The following is a 16,120-nucleotide window of genomic DNA, read 5'->3' on the forward strand; positions in this document are numbered from 1 at the left end:
CATACCTGGAATAAATCCCACCTGGTCGTGGTATATAATTCTTTTAATGTGCTGCTGGATTCGATTTGCGAGTATTTTGTTGAGGATTTTTGCATCTATATTCATTAAAGAAATTGGTCTATAATTTTCTTTTTTTGTAGTATCTTTGCCTGGTTTTGGTATTAGGGTGATGATGGCTTCATAGAAAGAGTTAGGTAGCTTTCCCTCTTCTTCAATTTTTTTGAAGAGATTGAGCAGGATTGGTACTAATTCGTTCTTGAATGCTTGGTAGAATTCACATGTGAAACCATCTGGTCCTGGGCTTTTCCTTTTTGGGAGCTTTTTGATGACTGACTCAATCTCTTTACTTGTTTGTTTGTTGAGGTCATTTCTTCTTGAGTTAATGTTGGTTGTTTATGCTTTTCTAGGAAGTTGTCCACTTCATCTAAGTTGTCTAGTTTATTAGCATATAGTTGCTCATAGTATCTTCTCATTATCTCCTTAATTTCTGCAGGGTCGGTAGTTACATTTCCTTTCCCATTTCTGATTGCATTTATTTGCATCTGCTCTCTCTTTTTTTTTGTTAGCCTAGCCAGTGGTCCATCGATTTTATTGATTTTCTCAAAGAACCAACTTCTGGTTTTGTTGATTCTCTCTATTGTTTTCCGGTTCTCAATTGCATTTATTTCTGCTCTAATCTTTGTTATTTCTTCCCTTCTGCTTGCTTTGGGGTTAGTTTGCTGTTCTTTCTCTAATTCCTCCAGGTGAGCAGTTAACTCTTCAATTTTTGCTCTCTCTTCTCTTTTAATATAGGCATTTAGGGCAATAAATTTCCCTCTCAGCACCGCCTTTGCTGCATCCCATAAGTTTTGATAAGTTGTGTTTTCATTGTCATTTACCTTGAGGTATTTACTAATTTCTTTTGTAATTTCTTCCTTTACCCACTGGTTTTCTAAGAGGGTGTTGTTTAGCCTCCATATGTTTGTGAATTTTATGACCTTCTGCCTTTTATTTATTTCCAACTTCATTCCATTGTGGTCTGAGAAAGTGTTTTGTATAATATCAATATTTTTAAATTTGTTGAGACTTGCTTTGTGACCCAACATGTGGTCTATCCTAGAGAATGTTCCATGAGCACTTGAGAAAAAAGTGTATCCTGCTGTTGTTGGATGTAGTGTTCTATAAATGTCTGTCAAGTCTAGTTCATTTATCATGCAATTCAACATCTCTGTTTCTTTAGTGATCCTCTGTCTAGATGTTCTATTCATTGATGAGAGTGGTGTACTGAAGTCTCCAACTATTATTGTAGAGGTATCTATTTCTCCTTTCAGTGATCGCAGTGTTTGCCTCATGAATTTTGGGGCATTCTGGTTTGGTGCATAAATATTTATGACTGTTATGTTTTCTTGATGAATTGACCCTTTTATTAATATATAGTGTCCTTCTTTGTCTCTTTTAATTGTTTTGCTTTTGAAGTCTAACTTGTCTGATATTAATATAGCTACTCCCGCTTTTTTCTGGTTGTTGTTTGCATGAAATATCTTTTTCCAACCTTTCACTTTCAGTCTGTGCTTGTCCTTGTGTATAAAGTGAGTTTCTTGTAGACAGCATATAGATGGGTCCTGTTTTTTAATCCATTCTGCCAGTCTGTGTCTTTTTATTGGGGAGTTTAATCCATTTACATTTAGTGTTATTACTGTAAGGGCAGTACTTTCTACTACCATTTTGTTTTTTGGAATTTATATGTCATATCTTATTTTTTCTTCTCCTTTTACCTTTCCTGATAATCTTCATTTCTGCACTCTTCTCCAACTCTCTCTCTCTTGTCTTTTCCTATCAGCCTGTAACACTCCCTTTAGTATTTCTTGTAGTGCTGGTCTCTTATTCACAAACTCTCTCAGTGTCTGTCTGTCTGAAAATGTTTTAATCTCTCCCTCATTTTTGAAGGAAAGTTTTGCTGGATATAGAATTCTTGGTTGGCAGTTTTTCTCTTTCAGTATCTTAAATATATCATGCCACTGTCTTCTTGCCTCCATGGTTTCTGCAGAGAAATCTGTACATAGTCTTATTGACTTTTCCTTGTACGTGATGGATTGCTTTTCTCTTGCTGCTTTCAGAATCCTCTCTTTGTCTTTGACAGTGGACAATCTGACCAGTAAGTGTCTTGGAGTAGGTCTATTGGGATCTATTCTATTTGGGGTACATTGTACTTCTTGAATCTCTAATTTTCTGTCTTTTATAAGAGTTGGGAAATTTTCAGTGAATACGTCTTCTATTACTCTTTCTGCCCCCTTTCCCCTCTCTTCTCCTTCTGGGATACCCATAACACGTATATTTGTGCATTTCATGTTGTCACTCAGCTCCCTAAGACCCTGCTCATATTTTTCCATTTTTTTCACCATCTGTTCTTTTGTGTGTATGAATTCGAATGACCTGTCTTCCAGTTCACTGATCCTTTCTTCTGCCTGTTCAAATCTACTGTTGTGTCCCTCCATTGTGTTTTTCATCTCCTCCATTGTGGCCTTCATTCCCATGAGTTCTGCCATTTGTTTTTTTAAGTTTATGAATTCTTCTTTATGGTCAGCCAGTGTCTTCTTTATATCCTTCAGCTCTTTTGCTATATCTTCCTTCATTTCATCAAATTTATTTAGCATTAGTTGCCTCCACTACTGTGTCTCAGCTGAGCTATGAGTTTGTTCCTTTGGCTGGTCCATGTTTTCGTGTTTCCTGGTATGGCTTGTTATCTTAAGTTGTCTAGGCATCTGATTCTCTTGATTAGTTTATTTTGGAGCTTGTTTTCTGTCTTTTACTTAGTGTTTTTCTTGTTGGTTGGCTTTGTTTTCTGGCCTCTGTTATTCAGTTCAACTTATTCCAGACCTCTAACTTAGGTTCTATTTAGTTCATCGGAATTTTTCCCCTCTTGTTTTTTCTGTTTCTTGCTCTGCCTCTATGTAACCTTTTTGTGAGTGGGTCTCCTCAGATATGGTCGACCCTAGTCAGATTTTCCCAGTCTAGTGAGGCCCAGGTCTCACTGGGAGGGTATGGAGTTTTCCTGAGAATGAGACCCTCCTATGAGGCTTTTAGAATTGGTGCTTTTCCTCTCCTGTCCAGCAGGTGGCGCTGGCCAGCCCGCAGCTCCCCCACCAGTGTAAGGAGGTATGGAGCCTTTAGTTCTCCTGGTGACTCTGATCCTGTCAGGGGCGTGGCTGACTGAAGCTGGAATCTGAATTCCAGCCTCTGGGGTATGAATTCCCAGAAGGAGGACTGCCAGTTGAGCTGGGCCTCCCTCCACTCTCCCAATCCTCAGAATTCCAGTTGTCTCTCAGGGGCACTATTCCCTTCTCCTCTCTCCTCTTTGGGGCCTCTCCAGGTAGATTCCTTGGTCAGCCTGAGTTGCCAATTAAAGACGGGGGTGGAGGCCTTCAGCAGTGAATACGGAATTCAAAGACACTGTAGGTACTCTGTCTCCCCTCAAGCCCAGCTCAGTCCCTCAACCTGGGCTTTCTGATAGAAAATAACCACATATATTACTTTTAGATTAAAAAAAAAAAAAAGTAGAAAAGAAATCAAGAAAAAGAAAAAAGGAAAAAAAAAGAGTCTCTTTTAAACGTTTTTCCCCAGCCTGGAAGTTTTGTCAGTGTCAGAATACAGCATTTAAAGATATGCTTTGGGCTATTGTCTGATAATTACTCTCCAACCCCTTCAGTTCCACCCCTGCCGGGGGCTATTGAAATGCAAAAAGATAAGGGATCAGCAAGAAGCCAGAAGGGACAAAATGTAAGGGAAAAAAAAAATGGCTTTTTTGGAGTCTGGGAATGGGTGCCCGCTTTTACGTGCCCCCACTTCTTGGAGCCCAGCCATTCTTTAGCACCCCAGCTCCCAAAGTTAGTTAATTAATTTGTTAATTAATTCTGCAGTTGAGGCTGGTTTGAGCCTCCCTTCTTGCCCTCAGCAGATTGCTGTTTTTTGTTTTTTTTTTCCCCCCTCTTTCAGGGAGCCGGCAGCAAGACAGTCTGTGAGGTCTGGGTGGGGAGGGGCGCCAGACCCCTGGTCCGGGAAACTTACAATGTTCGCTGCGATCTCAGCTTTTCCTCCAATTCCAAACTTGTGTCCAATGTGTGACTGGTTACTGGAGACCCCGAAAACACTGTTTCATATAGTTCTTCGGTAATTGCCAGCTGCTCTAGGGGAGAGACGAAATTCTGCTCCTCACCACTCCGCCATCTTGCCCCGCCTCCCTCACTGGAGGTTTTGAGCAAAGGAATGATATAATATGATTTACATTTAAAAAGGACCACTCTGGCTGCTGTCATTGAAGATAGACTCAAAATAAGGAACGGAGATAATGAGGCCATTGCGGCAATCCAGTCAAGAGATTATGGTAGCTCGGTCCAGGGTAGTGGAAGGTGGGGGTGGTGAAAAATCATCAAATTCTGGATATATTCTAAAAGTAGGACCAACAGACTTATTACCAGCAGACTGGATATTGGGTATGATAAAGAGAGGACGACAAGGTTTAGGCTTTAAGCAACCATAAGAATAGAGTCGCCATTAACTGAGATAGTCCTGGATATTTAAGTTTCGGACACACTACATTTGAGATGCCTGAATTTATTAGGCATGCACTGAAAAGAATTTCCTGCAATGACTTGCATCCTGCATGCTACTGTCATCAAACTCTTCCTTTCTGGCAAAAAGACCTACTGTTCATATTCTTTTAATCTTTTATCTCCTAGAAATGTAATTACTGTAAATTTTATTGTGTATGAAAGGTATTAGGGAATAATCTAGCAGCACTAAAACCCAAAAATCTTTGGTAAAATACAGTTCAGTTCTATTTAGCAATGCAACCAATTTGGAAGTCAGAAAAAATTATAAATCTATTTTTAAATGACTGCTATAGTAAAGTGTAAGTTTCCGTTTTGTTTGTTTTTAGTGGGCAGGTAGGTTGGGAGGAAAGGTTATTTATTCTATGGGAGGAAATAGGGACAATTAGCATCTAAAGCTTATTTTTGGAAAATAAAACCATTTAGCTTAGGGTATTTTAAACAAGACTTACATAAAATGACATTTAGTAGCATTCATCTGTCATCAGGTATGTGGTATTATTCAAAAGTCAAAAAAAATAAAATAAAATTTTCCAAAAACAAAAACTCGTGTCCCTGAAAATTCAATAATGCAATTGACACACTCTCCCACTCCATTTCTCTACTGTTATCAGAGATAACTAAGATTTAGATTTGATCCTTTTACTCAGCAAACTTAACATTTTTCAGTGGTTTCCCCTGCCTGGAGGAAAACACCCAATAACTTACTAGACAAGGCTTTCCATGACTCTGCCACCAGCTTTCTCCCCAATGTGATTTTTCTATCATCTCTTCCTACACACATTACTCTCCAGCCCAGCTTTTCCCAAAATCTATTCCAAGGGACGCTAGTTCAAAACTTACCTCAGAAAAAAGGGCTCCACAGTCAACTATGTTTTGCCAAGTTTCTGCCAGATACACCTCCTTCTGAGAGACTGAGAATGAGTTCATTACGAGTATTATTTAACACATCATTCTCCATACTCCTTTGACCATAGAACTTTTTGGTATTATAGCCATTATGCCCAGGAACATATTTCAAAAAAGCTTCTCCAGTCATACCAAACAATTGCAATGCTAGTCTGCTTCAATGCCTCTGCATATGTTCCCTTGCCCGGATGGCTCCTTTTCTCTAGTTTGCATGGTGAAAGTCTTTCAAGTCAGTCCCTTCTAATCTCAAAGGGATGCCCACAGTTCCTCTCTAACTCTCCCTACTTTCTACAAAATAATTTATTACTTCTTCATTCTCCATATCACTGAACCTCTATGACTAGACCTGGTATATCATATTACAATTATTTGTCTACTTGTCTGTCTTCTCCTGAAGACAGAAAATTTTTATGCTCGGTGCTCATATTTGGTGCTCAATTAATGTTCATTGAATGAATGAATTATTACTTGCACAAGTCTTTAAAACATTTATTTTCTACTTAATATTTTCTTTAATATCATTTTCAATGTCTCCATTCCCCATCCTAAACTTACAATTATATTAAATTTAATCTTTTAAAATATAACTTACTTTTGCATTATTAGTGCTTGTTTTGCTTGTTCTTATAATTAGTGCTAATAGATGCATATTACAGTTAATGAAATCTTGCTCTTAAACCTTTACCTAATCAAAACATTTTCACTTGAGGAATGCATGACTTTCACAGATGAGAAAGTTTTCTATGGTATTCAATACTCTGTGTACCCAGAGCCTTTCTAGAGAGAGGTGACCAAGGAACCACAGACATTCAAAGTTCTATTTGAGTACTTTCATCAGTAAAATTTTCAAATGCTAAAACTTAATTAAACCTCAGCATAACAGGATACTTACAACCCATTACTTCTTTTCCCGAACTCTCATATCATTTGGTCAAGACACTATTAGAGCACTTTGCTATACTGTCATTTATCTGTTGCTTCACTCTGACTAAACCTTCAGTCACTTCAGGGAAGGGGAGATTCATTCACAATGACAACTAAGTCAAAAGTTATTTAATTCTTTATGGCCCACACAATGAAAAATAAGTTCCAAAAGGACTCTACCAAGCCAGAGTGACACCTACTAGTGTAAAAGAAAAAGGAGTAGAGGGCAATCTAAAATTTTGAGCTCGTACTTTATGATCCATTAGTTTCAGTTCCTCATAGGTAAAATGGGGATATCAGTCCTGGCTTCCTGGATTTGTGAAGATCGAAGGAGATTATTCATTTGCTTAGCTAAAAAGCCAATATATATTTTATAATGTTAATATAACAGGTTGTTAAATTTACTTATTCCACTGAGGAAAACTGAAGAAAAATGAGTATTTTGGAGTGTGTAAACAAGAATCTAGTCCTACATCCTGATTATCAGTCTGAATAAATCTAAAGAAAGTCACAAAGATGGCTCCAGTTCAAAAGTTATAGGTTGTGGCCTTGCCCATCTACCTTTTCACCTACTCCCTTGGAGAATGATAGCTTTCTGTAGTTTTACTATTAGAACTGAAGAGCAAGTTCTGTACACTGGACAATGATTATTGTTTTATTTTTTATAGCAAGGAGAGGTAAGTCTTGAGGTAATTATCCCACTTTCAATGAAGTCAAGTATAACAACACAGGACAAGAAACATGCCAAGACATAGCTCTGATGTCAAATGCAATATGCCACGGTTTACAGATTATTCACAAACCGGCTCAAAAGACTGAAATATGAGGCAAGAAGATCCACCTGCTTGGCAGATGATACAGTTCTCAATGATCAAGCTCTTATGTTCATCTGAGTAATTGCTGGCGAGAGTATAACCTAAAAAATAGGTCCCCTTCTACATGGGCTCCGTCATCTTGCCTCTACAAACATACTTTCAAAAACAAAAAGCTCTTGAGTATTTTTAAAAATTATCTCTTCTTAGAGGAACTGCTCAAAGTGTTTGTGTTATTAAATACTTTTTTTGTATAATCAACTCTTTGAAAACACGAAAATAGGATTTTAGGTTGACCTAACAGAAAAAGGGCTTGTTTTGAGAGACTCTGTCATCTTAATGAAGTGTAGTAACTGATACAACTTCTGGATCCGAGTAACTCTGAAGACAGCTCGTTTGGGGGATAGCACATATTTTTCTCGCTGCAGTCATTTCAGTTTCCCCAAAATATCTCAATGATAGAACACAAGGCCCACCCTCTTCCAGGAGCAGCAGGTAAAGAAGAAATTCAAGGAATACACAGAGGGTATGGGAGCAGAGGACCCAGGAAGAGGGAGAGTCCGCCGAATTAGGGTTATCCTGAGAGCAACTGGGATCCCTCTAGGGTACTTCACGTTCCTCAGAGAGCAATCCCAGGAGAGAACACCGTGGGAAGAGGGTCTAACCTGAGAGGCCGCGGGCGCTCGCTACGGCGGGAACCAGCTTGGGGGTTGACAGCAGCCAAGGCATGATGGCCTCGCTCACGCATCAAGAAGGGAAGGAAGAAAACAGTATGGGAAGCTGCGCCGCCAGCGCCGCGTCGCCAGGAAACCGTGCCAACCGCCCCTCCCCATCCGGCCGGCGCCGGGCTTTCCTCCCACGGCGGCGCAGAATGCTGACGTCACACCCTGCGCTGTGACCTCAGCTGGGGCCGACCATCTAGTTGCGTCATACTCTACTTAGTACACACATTTATGGACTGCCCTATTCTAAATGGCTCTTTAGTGGGGACTGATATCTCCCGCCACCTTGAAAGCGCCCGTGTAGGAGGTTGATCCATCCAGGGAATTGGTTCCGAGCCAACACTATAAGAACACGTGCGTGAAGAGGCAGGCAACAGGACGAACACCCAGACTTCTAGAAGGTTCTCGCCAGTGCGCAGAAGCAGAGGTGGCGGGGGTAGGAATGAGCGGGCCAAGGGCTCGGGGTCACGAGACCGTTGGGTGGGCGGAGCCAGCGGACAGGGAGGTTCTAGTTTGTTCTGCCTCGCGACCGCCGCCCCCCTTCTACGCGGTCACGCTGTGCTAGCGCTCGGGCCTGCAATCGGACCGTACCTTTCTCGGCCGCGCCCTTCTCTTCACACTGCTTCGGAACCATGGATCCCCGCAAAGTGAGCGAGCTTCGGGCCTTCGTGAAAATGTGTAAGCAAGACCCGAGCGTTCTGCACACCGAGGAAATGCGCTTCCTGAGAGAGTGGGTGGAGAGGTGAGACCCGGGCCTGAGGACCGTTGGGATGAGCAGGGTGGGAAGAGGGAGGCCGGCCGCAGCTGGGGCGGGTTCGGGAGAGGGAGCGCGGCGGTGAGGGCGAGCGGGGTCGGAGCCTCTTGCGGACTGCTCGCTCGCTGGCCTGCAAAGAGGCGACTTCGAGGGGCTAATGGAGGATCGCGAGCCTTGGGTAGTACAGGGGCGGGGAAGGAGGGGTATACCTTGTGGAAATGTGCATGCAAACAGCTTGGACACTGACGTCGGGGAGAAGGGTGAGAACCGCAAGCCTTATTTTTCGCATGGAATGTTGCCTCATCTCTGGTGTCCAGGTTAGGTCGCATTGACGCATAGCAGCTCTTTTACGTACCTTCCTTTTAAAATACTGTTACAATAACAATGGCAATTTATCACCTAATAGACTAATATATTCTCATCATAGTAGTACCTGGATTTGATTAGATTATTATTAAAATTACAGCGGTCCTAACTGCGTAGAATTACTTTGGCAGTTACTTGTTAATACCTCTGTTAGTGGCAGTGATATGACGCCAACCGCAAAAAAGTGAATTTCAAGGACAGCCATGCTTCCAGGATCTACTCTTTATTTTTAACTCTTGAGTACCTCACTACGTGCACGGAATTAAGTGAACAGGCACTGTGCCAGGCGCTGGCAAACAGTGTTAAGTTCAGTCTGTTTAGGGATACGGATAAATAAATACGAAAATCCGTTTCGATATTTACTATGTAAGAGAGATAAGCATTCTGCATATTGGAAGGACACCGAAGAGAAAAGACGAAACAGAAATCTTCCCCGAAGAGAACGTGGAACAACAACAAAATTACTACTGATAGGGTGTAAAAGAAATGACGTACTAATTGCATTTCAAGGTGATAAACAGCGAGAATGCAAAGCTTTGTGAAGTGTAAGAGGTATTGCCTTAAGCATTGATATGGTTATTTTAGTAAGATTTTTATAGGGGAAGATGAAACCATGAAATATTTGAAAAAGTATTTCTGCCAACAAGCTTGTTCCAACGAAGAGATCTTAAGATAATATCAATCAGCATTGTATGTGCTGGTATAATTTCATTTTTGCTCTTCAGTTTCTCAGTCTTTTTTTTCCTCACCGGTTTTGCTACTGTAAGATTTTTGCCCCTGTTATATATACAAAATTCTGAAGACACTTGAAGTTAACTATTCGGTTAATATATACTGTTAACTTCAACAAGAACCCAATTTGCTTCTCAACAGAAAAATCCGAAAGTTGCTATTTAGGGAAACTACATTTTACTAGAGTCTGGATTTCTTAAGTTTAGAATTATGTGACTTTGGCTTTTGCTAGGGCTGTAACTGGCTTTCCTTTCTCTTGTTTTGGGAGATAAATTTTGGGAGATAAATTGCAGCCTAGATTTCGGTCGCTTTTTCTATTGAATAGCTTGACGGTCCAGAAAGTTCACTTGCTTAGGTAGTTGTATGCCTTTATCCTCTTCTGTCTACTCATGAGAGGAAATGTCCTAAAATTCCAAGTAAAGCAGATGGCCACCACAGGAAGAAAAAGCTGGCACCAAGAGTGAATATTATGCTGAGTGGATACAAATGTTTTGTTTTGTTCGATTGCTACCAGAGAGGAAAAGTGTGAAGAAAAAGTTAAAAGCAATCTAAGAATAGTGTAATTTGTGTTGGAGTGATTATGGCTATGTAGAGAATTGTGATTTAAGCTCTGTAAAATGTCAGACACTATTTCAAAAAATAGCCACGTATTTTATTGTATTATTTCTCAGAGATAATTCTCTCCTATTTATATTTGTCCTGCAGCATCCTACACTTGTCTGAGGTGAAGCATCTTTTGGCATATGTAGGAGACTTAATTTTAAACTTCGAGTAGTACCATAAAAGCTTTTGGTATCTCTCTATTTCATTCTAAGTTTAAACTTAATAAAAATAGTCCGTAAGGCCTTTTGCTTGAGGTGGAATCAGTTCCTTCCTTTGCATTCATAACAGGCTCCCTAAAGCAATCCAAGATTGGGCTGAATGTTGAGACATCTAGGTCCAAGAATATTCCTAGATCCAAACTTACTAGTAGGGTTCCTTGAATTGAAATCATCTCCGCGTTCTCTCTTCCATAGTTGCCTAAGCCTAGAGGTTGAAGAACAGTCCATTTGCTTATTTGCCATAATTGGTGCCATTTTTTATAGCTTAAAGATTCATTTTGTGTGCGAATTTACTGGTTTAACGACCTTTGAATTTGACAAAGAAATAAGGGGAAAATTTTTTTGACTCAGTTGTCACTGGGGATCCAGGGAGACTACAAATATATTTTGGGATGCTTTAATTTTTCTCTTTCTGGAGGGAAAAGCTTTGACTGGCTTCTCCTATTTAACATTTGTCTACTTCGGAATTTTATCATTTTATTTTATGGGAATTTATCTTTGTTTTCTACTCCCAAACACAGTGCCTGGCACATGGCTTTTCAATCAATATTTCAAGGGCAGTTGAACAGGGTGCATTTCTATCCTCAGTGAATTTAGAATATAGCAGCCAGTTTTTTGTACCTGTGTATAAATAAATATATGTAGTACAAAGCAGATTGTGACTGTAGTAAGAGAATTATGAAGTCCCCTGTGATCCCATCTGAGGGAGGTCTCTGCACCAGCCCTGCTTGATTATATAACATAAAAGCCAATATTGGCAAAGTCCACGTTGCAGTTTTTGACAGGAAACTTATTCTAAGTCTTGGAAGCATCAATTGAAATTTCCGCATCTATGAATTGGTGTTACCTTCCAGTAGTTACTAGAATTGGAATGTGAGAAACTCTAAATGTAGTTTATGAATAAATCCTCTTCTGTTTTTACCCCATTTTTAAAATTTTTTATTTCTTAAAATAATTTTAGCTTACAGAAAAATCGCAAGTACAGAACAAAGAACTTTTTTCCTGAACTATTTGAGAGTAAGCTGCCAACATCGTGCCTTTAATGTTATTGGATACTTTTGTGTGTATTTCCTTTGATGAAGGACAGTTTCCACAATACAGCCATTAAACTCAGTAAACTAATACTGATGTATTAATACTTTCTAGTCCTAAGAAATTCATGTTGCATTTAGTTGTCGTATGTCTTGGTCTCCCACATTCTGAAACAATTCTTCAGTCTTCTCCTGACTTTCATGATTTTGACAGGACAGTAATTTTGTAAAGTTTCCCTCAATGTATGTTTGTCTGATCTTTCTTGAAGATTAGATTCAGCTTAATACATTTTTGGAAGGGATATCACTCACAGTGCTTTTTTTTTCCCTTGCAATTTTATTGAGGTAATAGTCACATGCTGTACAATCGTCCAAAATGTATATTCACAGTATCATCATATATTTGTGGATTCATCCCCACAATCAATTTATGAACATTTTCATTATTCCAAAAAAAAAAAAGTTAAAAAGAACATCTGAAACAATCCATACCCCCTATTATTCATTTACTTTTTTTGTGCCAATTTTTCTACTCATCTGTCCACACACTGGATAAAGGGAATGTGAGCCACAAGGTTTTCACAATCACAGTCACATCATGCGATATATGTAGTTATACAGTCTTCTTCAAGAATCAAGGCTATTGGGTTGCAGTTCAACAGTTTCAGGTATTTCCTTTCTTTATATATACATATATATATATATACATATATATATATACATATATATATGTATATATATATATATATTTAACTTTATAAAAAAATTTAAAAGCAAACAAACAATAAAAAAACATTTCATCACTGCCCTCCCCCCTATGTGGGATCAGACACCCAGGGGAGTGAATCTCCCTGGCAAAGTGGAATATGACTCCCAGGGAGGAATGTAGACCTGGCATCGTGGGATGGAGAACATCTTCTTGACCAGAAGGGGGATGTGAAAGGAAATGAAATAAGCTTCAGTGGCAGAGAGATTCCAAAAGGAGCCGAGAGGTCACTCTGTTGGGCACTCTTACGCACACTTTAGACAACCCTTTTTAGGTTCTAAAGATTTGGGGTAGCTGGTGGTGGATACCTGAAACTATCAAACTACAACCCAGAACCCATGAATCTCGAAGACAATTGTACAAAAATGTAGCTTTTGAGGGGTGACAGTGGGATTGGGAAAGCTGTAAGGACCACACTCTCCTTTGTCTAGTTTATGGATGGATGAGTAGAAAAATAGGGGAAGGAAACAAACAGACAAAGGTACCCAGTGTTCTTTTTTACTTCAATTGCTCTTTTTCACTTTAATTATTATTCTTACTATTTTTGTGTGTGTGCTAATGAAGGTGTCAGGGATTGATTTAGGTGATCAGTGTACAACTATGTAATGGTACTGTGAACAATCAAATGTACGATTTGTTTCGTATGACTGCTTGGTATGTGAATATATGTCAATAAAATGAAGATTTAAAAAAAAAACATTTCAAACAAAACAGATCAAAGGAGTAAGAAAAACAAATAACCTAAAATAACTATATTGCTTCCAACAGGTTCCTACCATACCCCAAGAAAATTAACAAACCGTAATCAAAAGAATAAGAAAAACAAATAACTTAAAATAACTGCATTGCTTCCAACATGTTCCTACCATACCCCAGAAAATTAACAAACCTTAACCAAAGGTATAACAAAAACACATAACCTAAAATAACTACATTGCTCAGGAACGACTATGGTTTATTAATAGTATTTCCTTCTAACTATTCCAATACACTAAAAACTACAAAGGGATATCTGTATAGCATATAAGAATACCCTCCAGAATGATCTCTTGACTCCATTTGAAATCTTTCAGCCACTGAAACTTTATATTGTTTCATTTCTCTTCCCCCCTTTTGGTCAAGGTGGCTTTCTCGATTCTACAATGCCATGTCCAAGGCTCATCCCCAGGAGTCATTTCCTTCATTGCCAGGGAGATTTACACATCCCATGTAGGGGGGAGGGCAGTGAGTTTACCTACAGAGTTGGCTTAGAGAGAGAGGGCCTCATCTGGCAACAAAAGAGGTTTTCTGGGGGAGACTCATAGGCACAAGTCTTAGTAGGCTTAGCCTCTCCTTTGCAGTAACAAGCTTCGTAAGGGCAAGCCCCAAGATCAATGGTTCAGCCTCCTGAATTGGTAGTCCTCAGTGCTTGTGAGAATATCAGTAATTTCTCAGATGGGGAAGTTTAATGTTTCCACACTGAATACTGCATTTTAAAACTTAGAAAAAACAGCTTAACAAACCCTGTGTCTTCATTAAAATTCAACTGCAAAGAACTAGTATGTGATTACTGTGACTCTTTAGAAAAGTGTTGTGTTGTTTCATTCTGTAGAACAGAATTTTAAAGAATTTTATAGTAGTTGTATGCCTATTTTCCTGTCATTAAAATTTTGCTTTGCTGAATTTTAATTTATGATGTTTTTGATCCTGTGATACTCCTTTTCTTTGGCATATGTGAGCCATTTTCCTTAGGTTACTAAAGAAACTGAAGTTTCCTAAGGAAATGTAAACAACAGTGGGAAAAGTGTGCACATTGTTCTTGATTGCAAGGTGCTTATAAGAAATTTGCTACACAAGCAGGAGAAGATGTTTGCAACACATAAAACTTTGGCTCATATGCAGAATATACAAAGAACCACCTACAAGTAAATAAGATACGTAATCTAGTAGAAACTTGGATGAAAGTTGAACTTCACAAAAAAGGCTCATCACATGGCCAGTAAATACATGAAAGGGACTCAACTATAATGAGATATCACTACACATCTATCAGAATGTCTAAAAATTTAAAAAATGGCAATAGCTAAGTATTGGCCAAGATGTGGAACAACTGGAACTCTTCATACTGCTTTTGAGGTTTAAATTGGTAAAAGAACTTTGGGAGACTGATATCCATTTAAATTGACATTCCATCCAGCTGAAAAGAGTGGATATATGGACATGATAACTGGTTATAAAGAATTGACACTTAAGGGTGCTTTGGAGTAGGTCCTTTTCTGTTTTCCAAGTTAATATATCCTTGTTTTTCATAAAAGCTATGGCCTTTTTTAAGGCAAATTTTCATAAAGTCTTAATATTGTGGAGTGCCCTTAAATCCTTCGTACATGTTAGCTACTGGACTGTTGCATGGAGCCCATATACTTCAAAGTCTGCATCAAATGGATCATACAATGCTAATTCTTCCTAATCTGTGTTTTCCTTGTTACTAATTTATTTGCTCATACTTCATGGTGTTGCCCTAGGATATTTAGGAAAGAAGGGTTTGCTACAAGGCCAGGAAGAGGTATTAGTGGGCAAAATTTAGAGAGGCTAGAAGGAGGAAGACCCATTTATCAGGGGCATATGACTAAGCAAGAAAAATCCCTGTAGGTCCCGATCAGAAGAAAAATAAACATTTTGAATTATTTCATAAACTGCCTGATTGAAAGGTGTCAGATTTCAAGTTTCGTGTTTGAATATACATACTGAATTCTAAACTAAAAACTTGTACAAATAATTTTGTCAGATGCTGGGTTCTCTGCCTCTTTTCTTCTAGGAATGGGTACAGAAAAACTATGTAATTGTGTATATTAGGCTGCTTGAGGCAGGGAAGGAGTTAGATTTTCACTATGAATACATTAAAAATAAATACAAATTTTGGAATGGAAAAATAATGTAATCATAATGCCAAAGCATTCAGATTAATTGAAGGTTTTGAATGGTAACCATCTGAATGTCCTAATCTTTTTTTAAGGCATATGTTTGCTGTTTAACTTAATGAATTTTAGTTTTCTAAACAATCTTTTTTTTTTTTTTTATCATCTTCCTTTAAGCATGGGTGGTAAAATACCACCTGCTACTCCTAAAGCTAAAGCAGAAGAAAATATCAAGGTAAGTTAAGAATTTCATTTGTATATTTAGTGATAAAGTACCATAAGGCTTCTAAGGAGTATTTCACTTCTTTCAAATTATCACCTCTGATTTCTCCAAGATCACTTGGAAATAAGAATCTTTGTAAAATTTCCGTTTGGAGACCAAATTTCTGGAATCTGATTTAAAACAGAATTTTGGGTTGGATATTCACCATGTTTTAGAATAAATGTTATATATATGTTATATGCATGGCCTGTATGTGGTAAGCTCTGTGATGATAACACATCTTTTGTCTTCATCATTGTATCTTGAGCACTTAGCATAGTGCCTTATGCACTGTGGGTGCTTGATTAGTATTTGCTAAGTAAATAAACAAGTAGTCAAGATAAGTAATTTCAATTTTTTCTGCCCTACCACCTGAGAGATATTGCTGAGTATGATTGATGGTGTTGCTGTGGAATATTTGCCAAATGTGTGTGTGAGATCAGGAAGAGGCTGCCAGTAGCTGAAGTTTAGAATTGAGGGGAAAATACACATTTGAGAGTGCTTCCTTCAGAATTCTCCCATTTCTACCAGCATGTCTAAA

At 38.7% G+C, this 16,120-nt stretch overlaps 2 protein-coding genes across 4 annotated transcripts in view; one reads left to right on the forward strand and one right to left on the reverse strand.

Moving 5' to 3' along the window:
* Positions 1 to 8,059, reverse strand: part of XPNPEP3 (X-prolyl aminopeptidase 3) — a 121,587-nt gene extending 113,528 nt beyond the window's left edge. Inside the window, exon 1 of one of the 3 annotated variants that reach the window (XM_037846658.1) lies at positions 7,897 to 8,059. In XM_037846658.1, the coding sequence (XP_037702586.1) occupies positions 7,897 to 7,960 (64 nt within the window). In that variant the 5' untranslated portion in view covers positions 7,961 to 8,059. Of the gene's footprint in view, positions 1 to 4,044; positions 4,092 to 7,896 lie in introns of those variants that run through there. The other 2 variants (XM_037846656.1, XM_037846657.1) reach the window with 2 other exon arrangements.
* Positions 8,060 to 8,235: 176 nt separating this feature from the next.
* The window catches only part of ST13 (ST13 Hsp70 interacting protein), a 31,117-nt gene continuing 23,232 nt past the window's right edge, over positions 8,236 to 16,120 (forward strand). The window contains exons 1-2 of the mRNA XM_037846464.1: positions 8,236 to 8,695; positions 15,495 to 15,552. Of these exons, the coding sequence (XP_037702392.1) occupies positions 8,586 to 8,695; positions 15,495 to 15,552 (168 nt within the window). The 5' untranslated portion in view covers positions 8,236 to 8,585. The remainder of the gene's footprint in view (positions 8,696 to 15,494; positions 15,553 to 16,120) is intronic.

The sequence above is a fragment of the Choloepus didactylus genome, chromosome 8, assembly GCF_015220235.1.
Source record: "Choloepus didactylus isolate mChoDid1 chromosome 8, mChoDid1.pri, whole genome shotgun sequence".
Classification (NCBI taxonomy): Eukaryota; Metazoa; Chordata; class Mammalia; order Pilosa; family Megalonychidae; genus Choloepus; species Choloepus didactylus.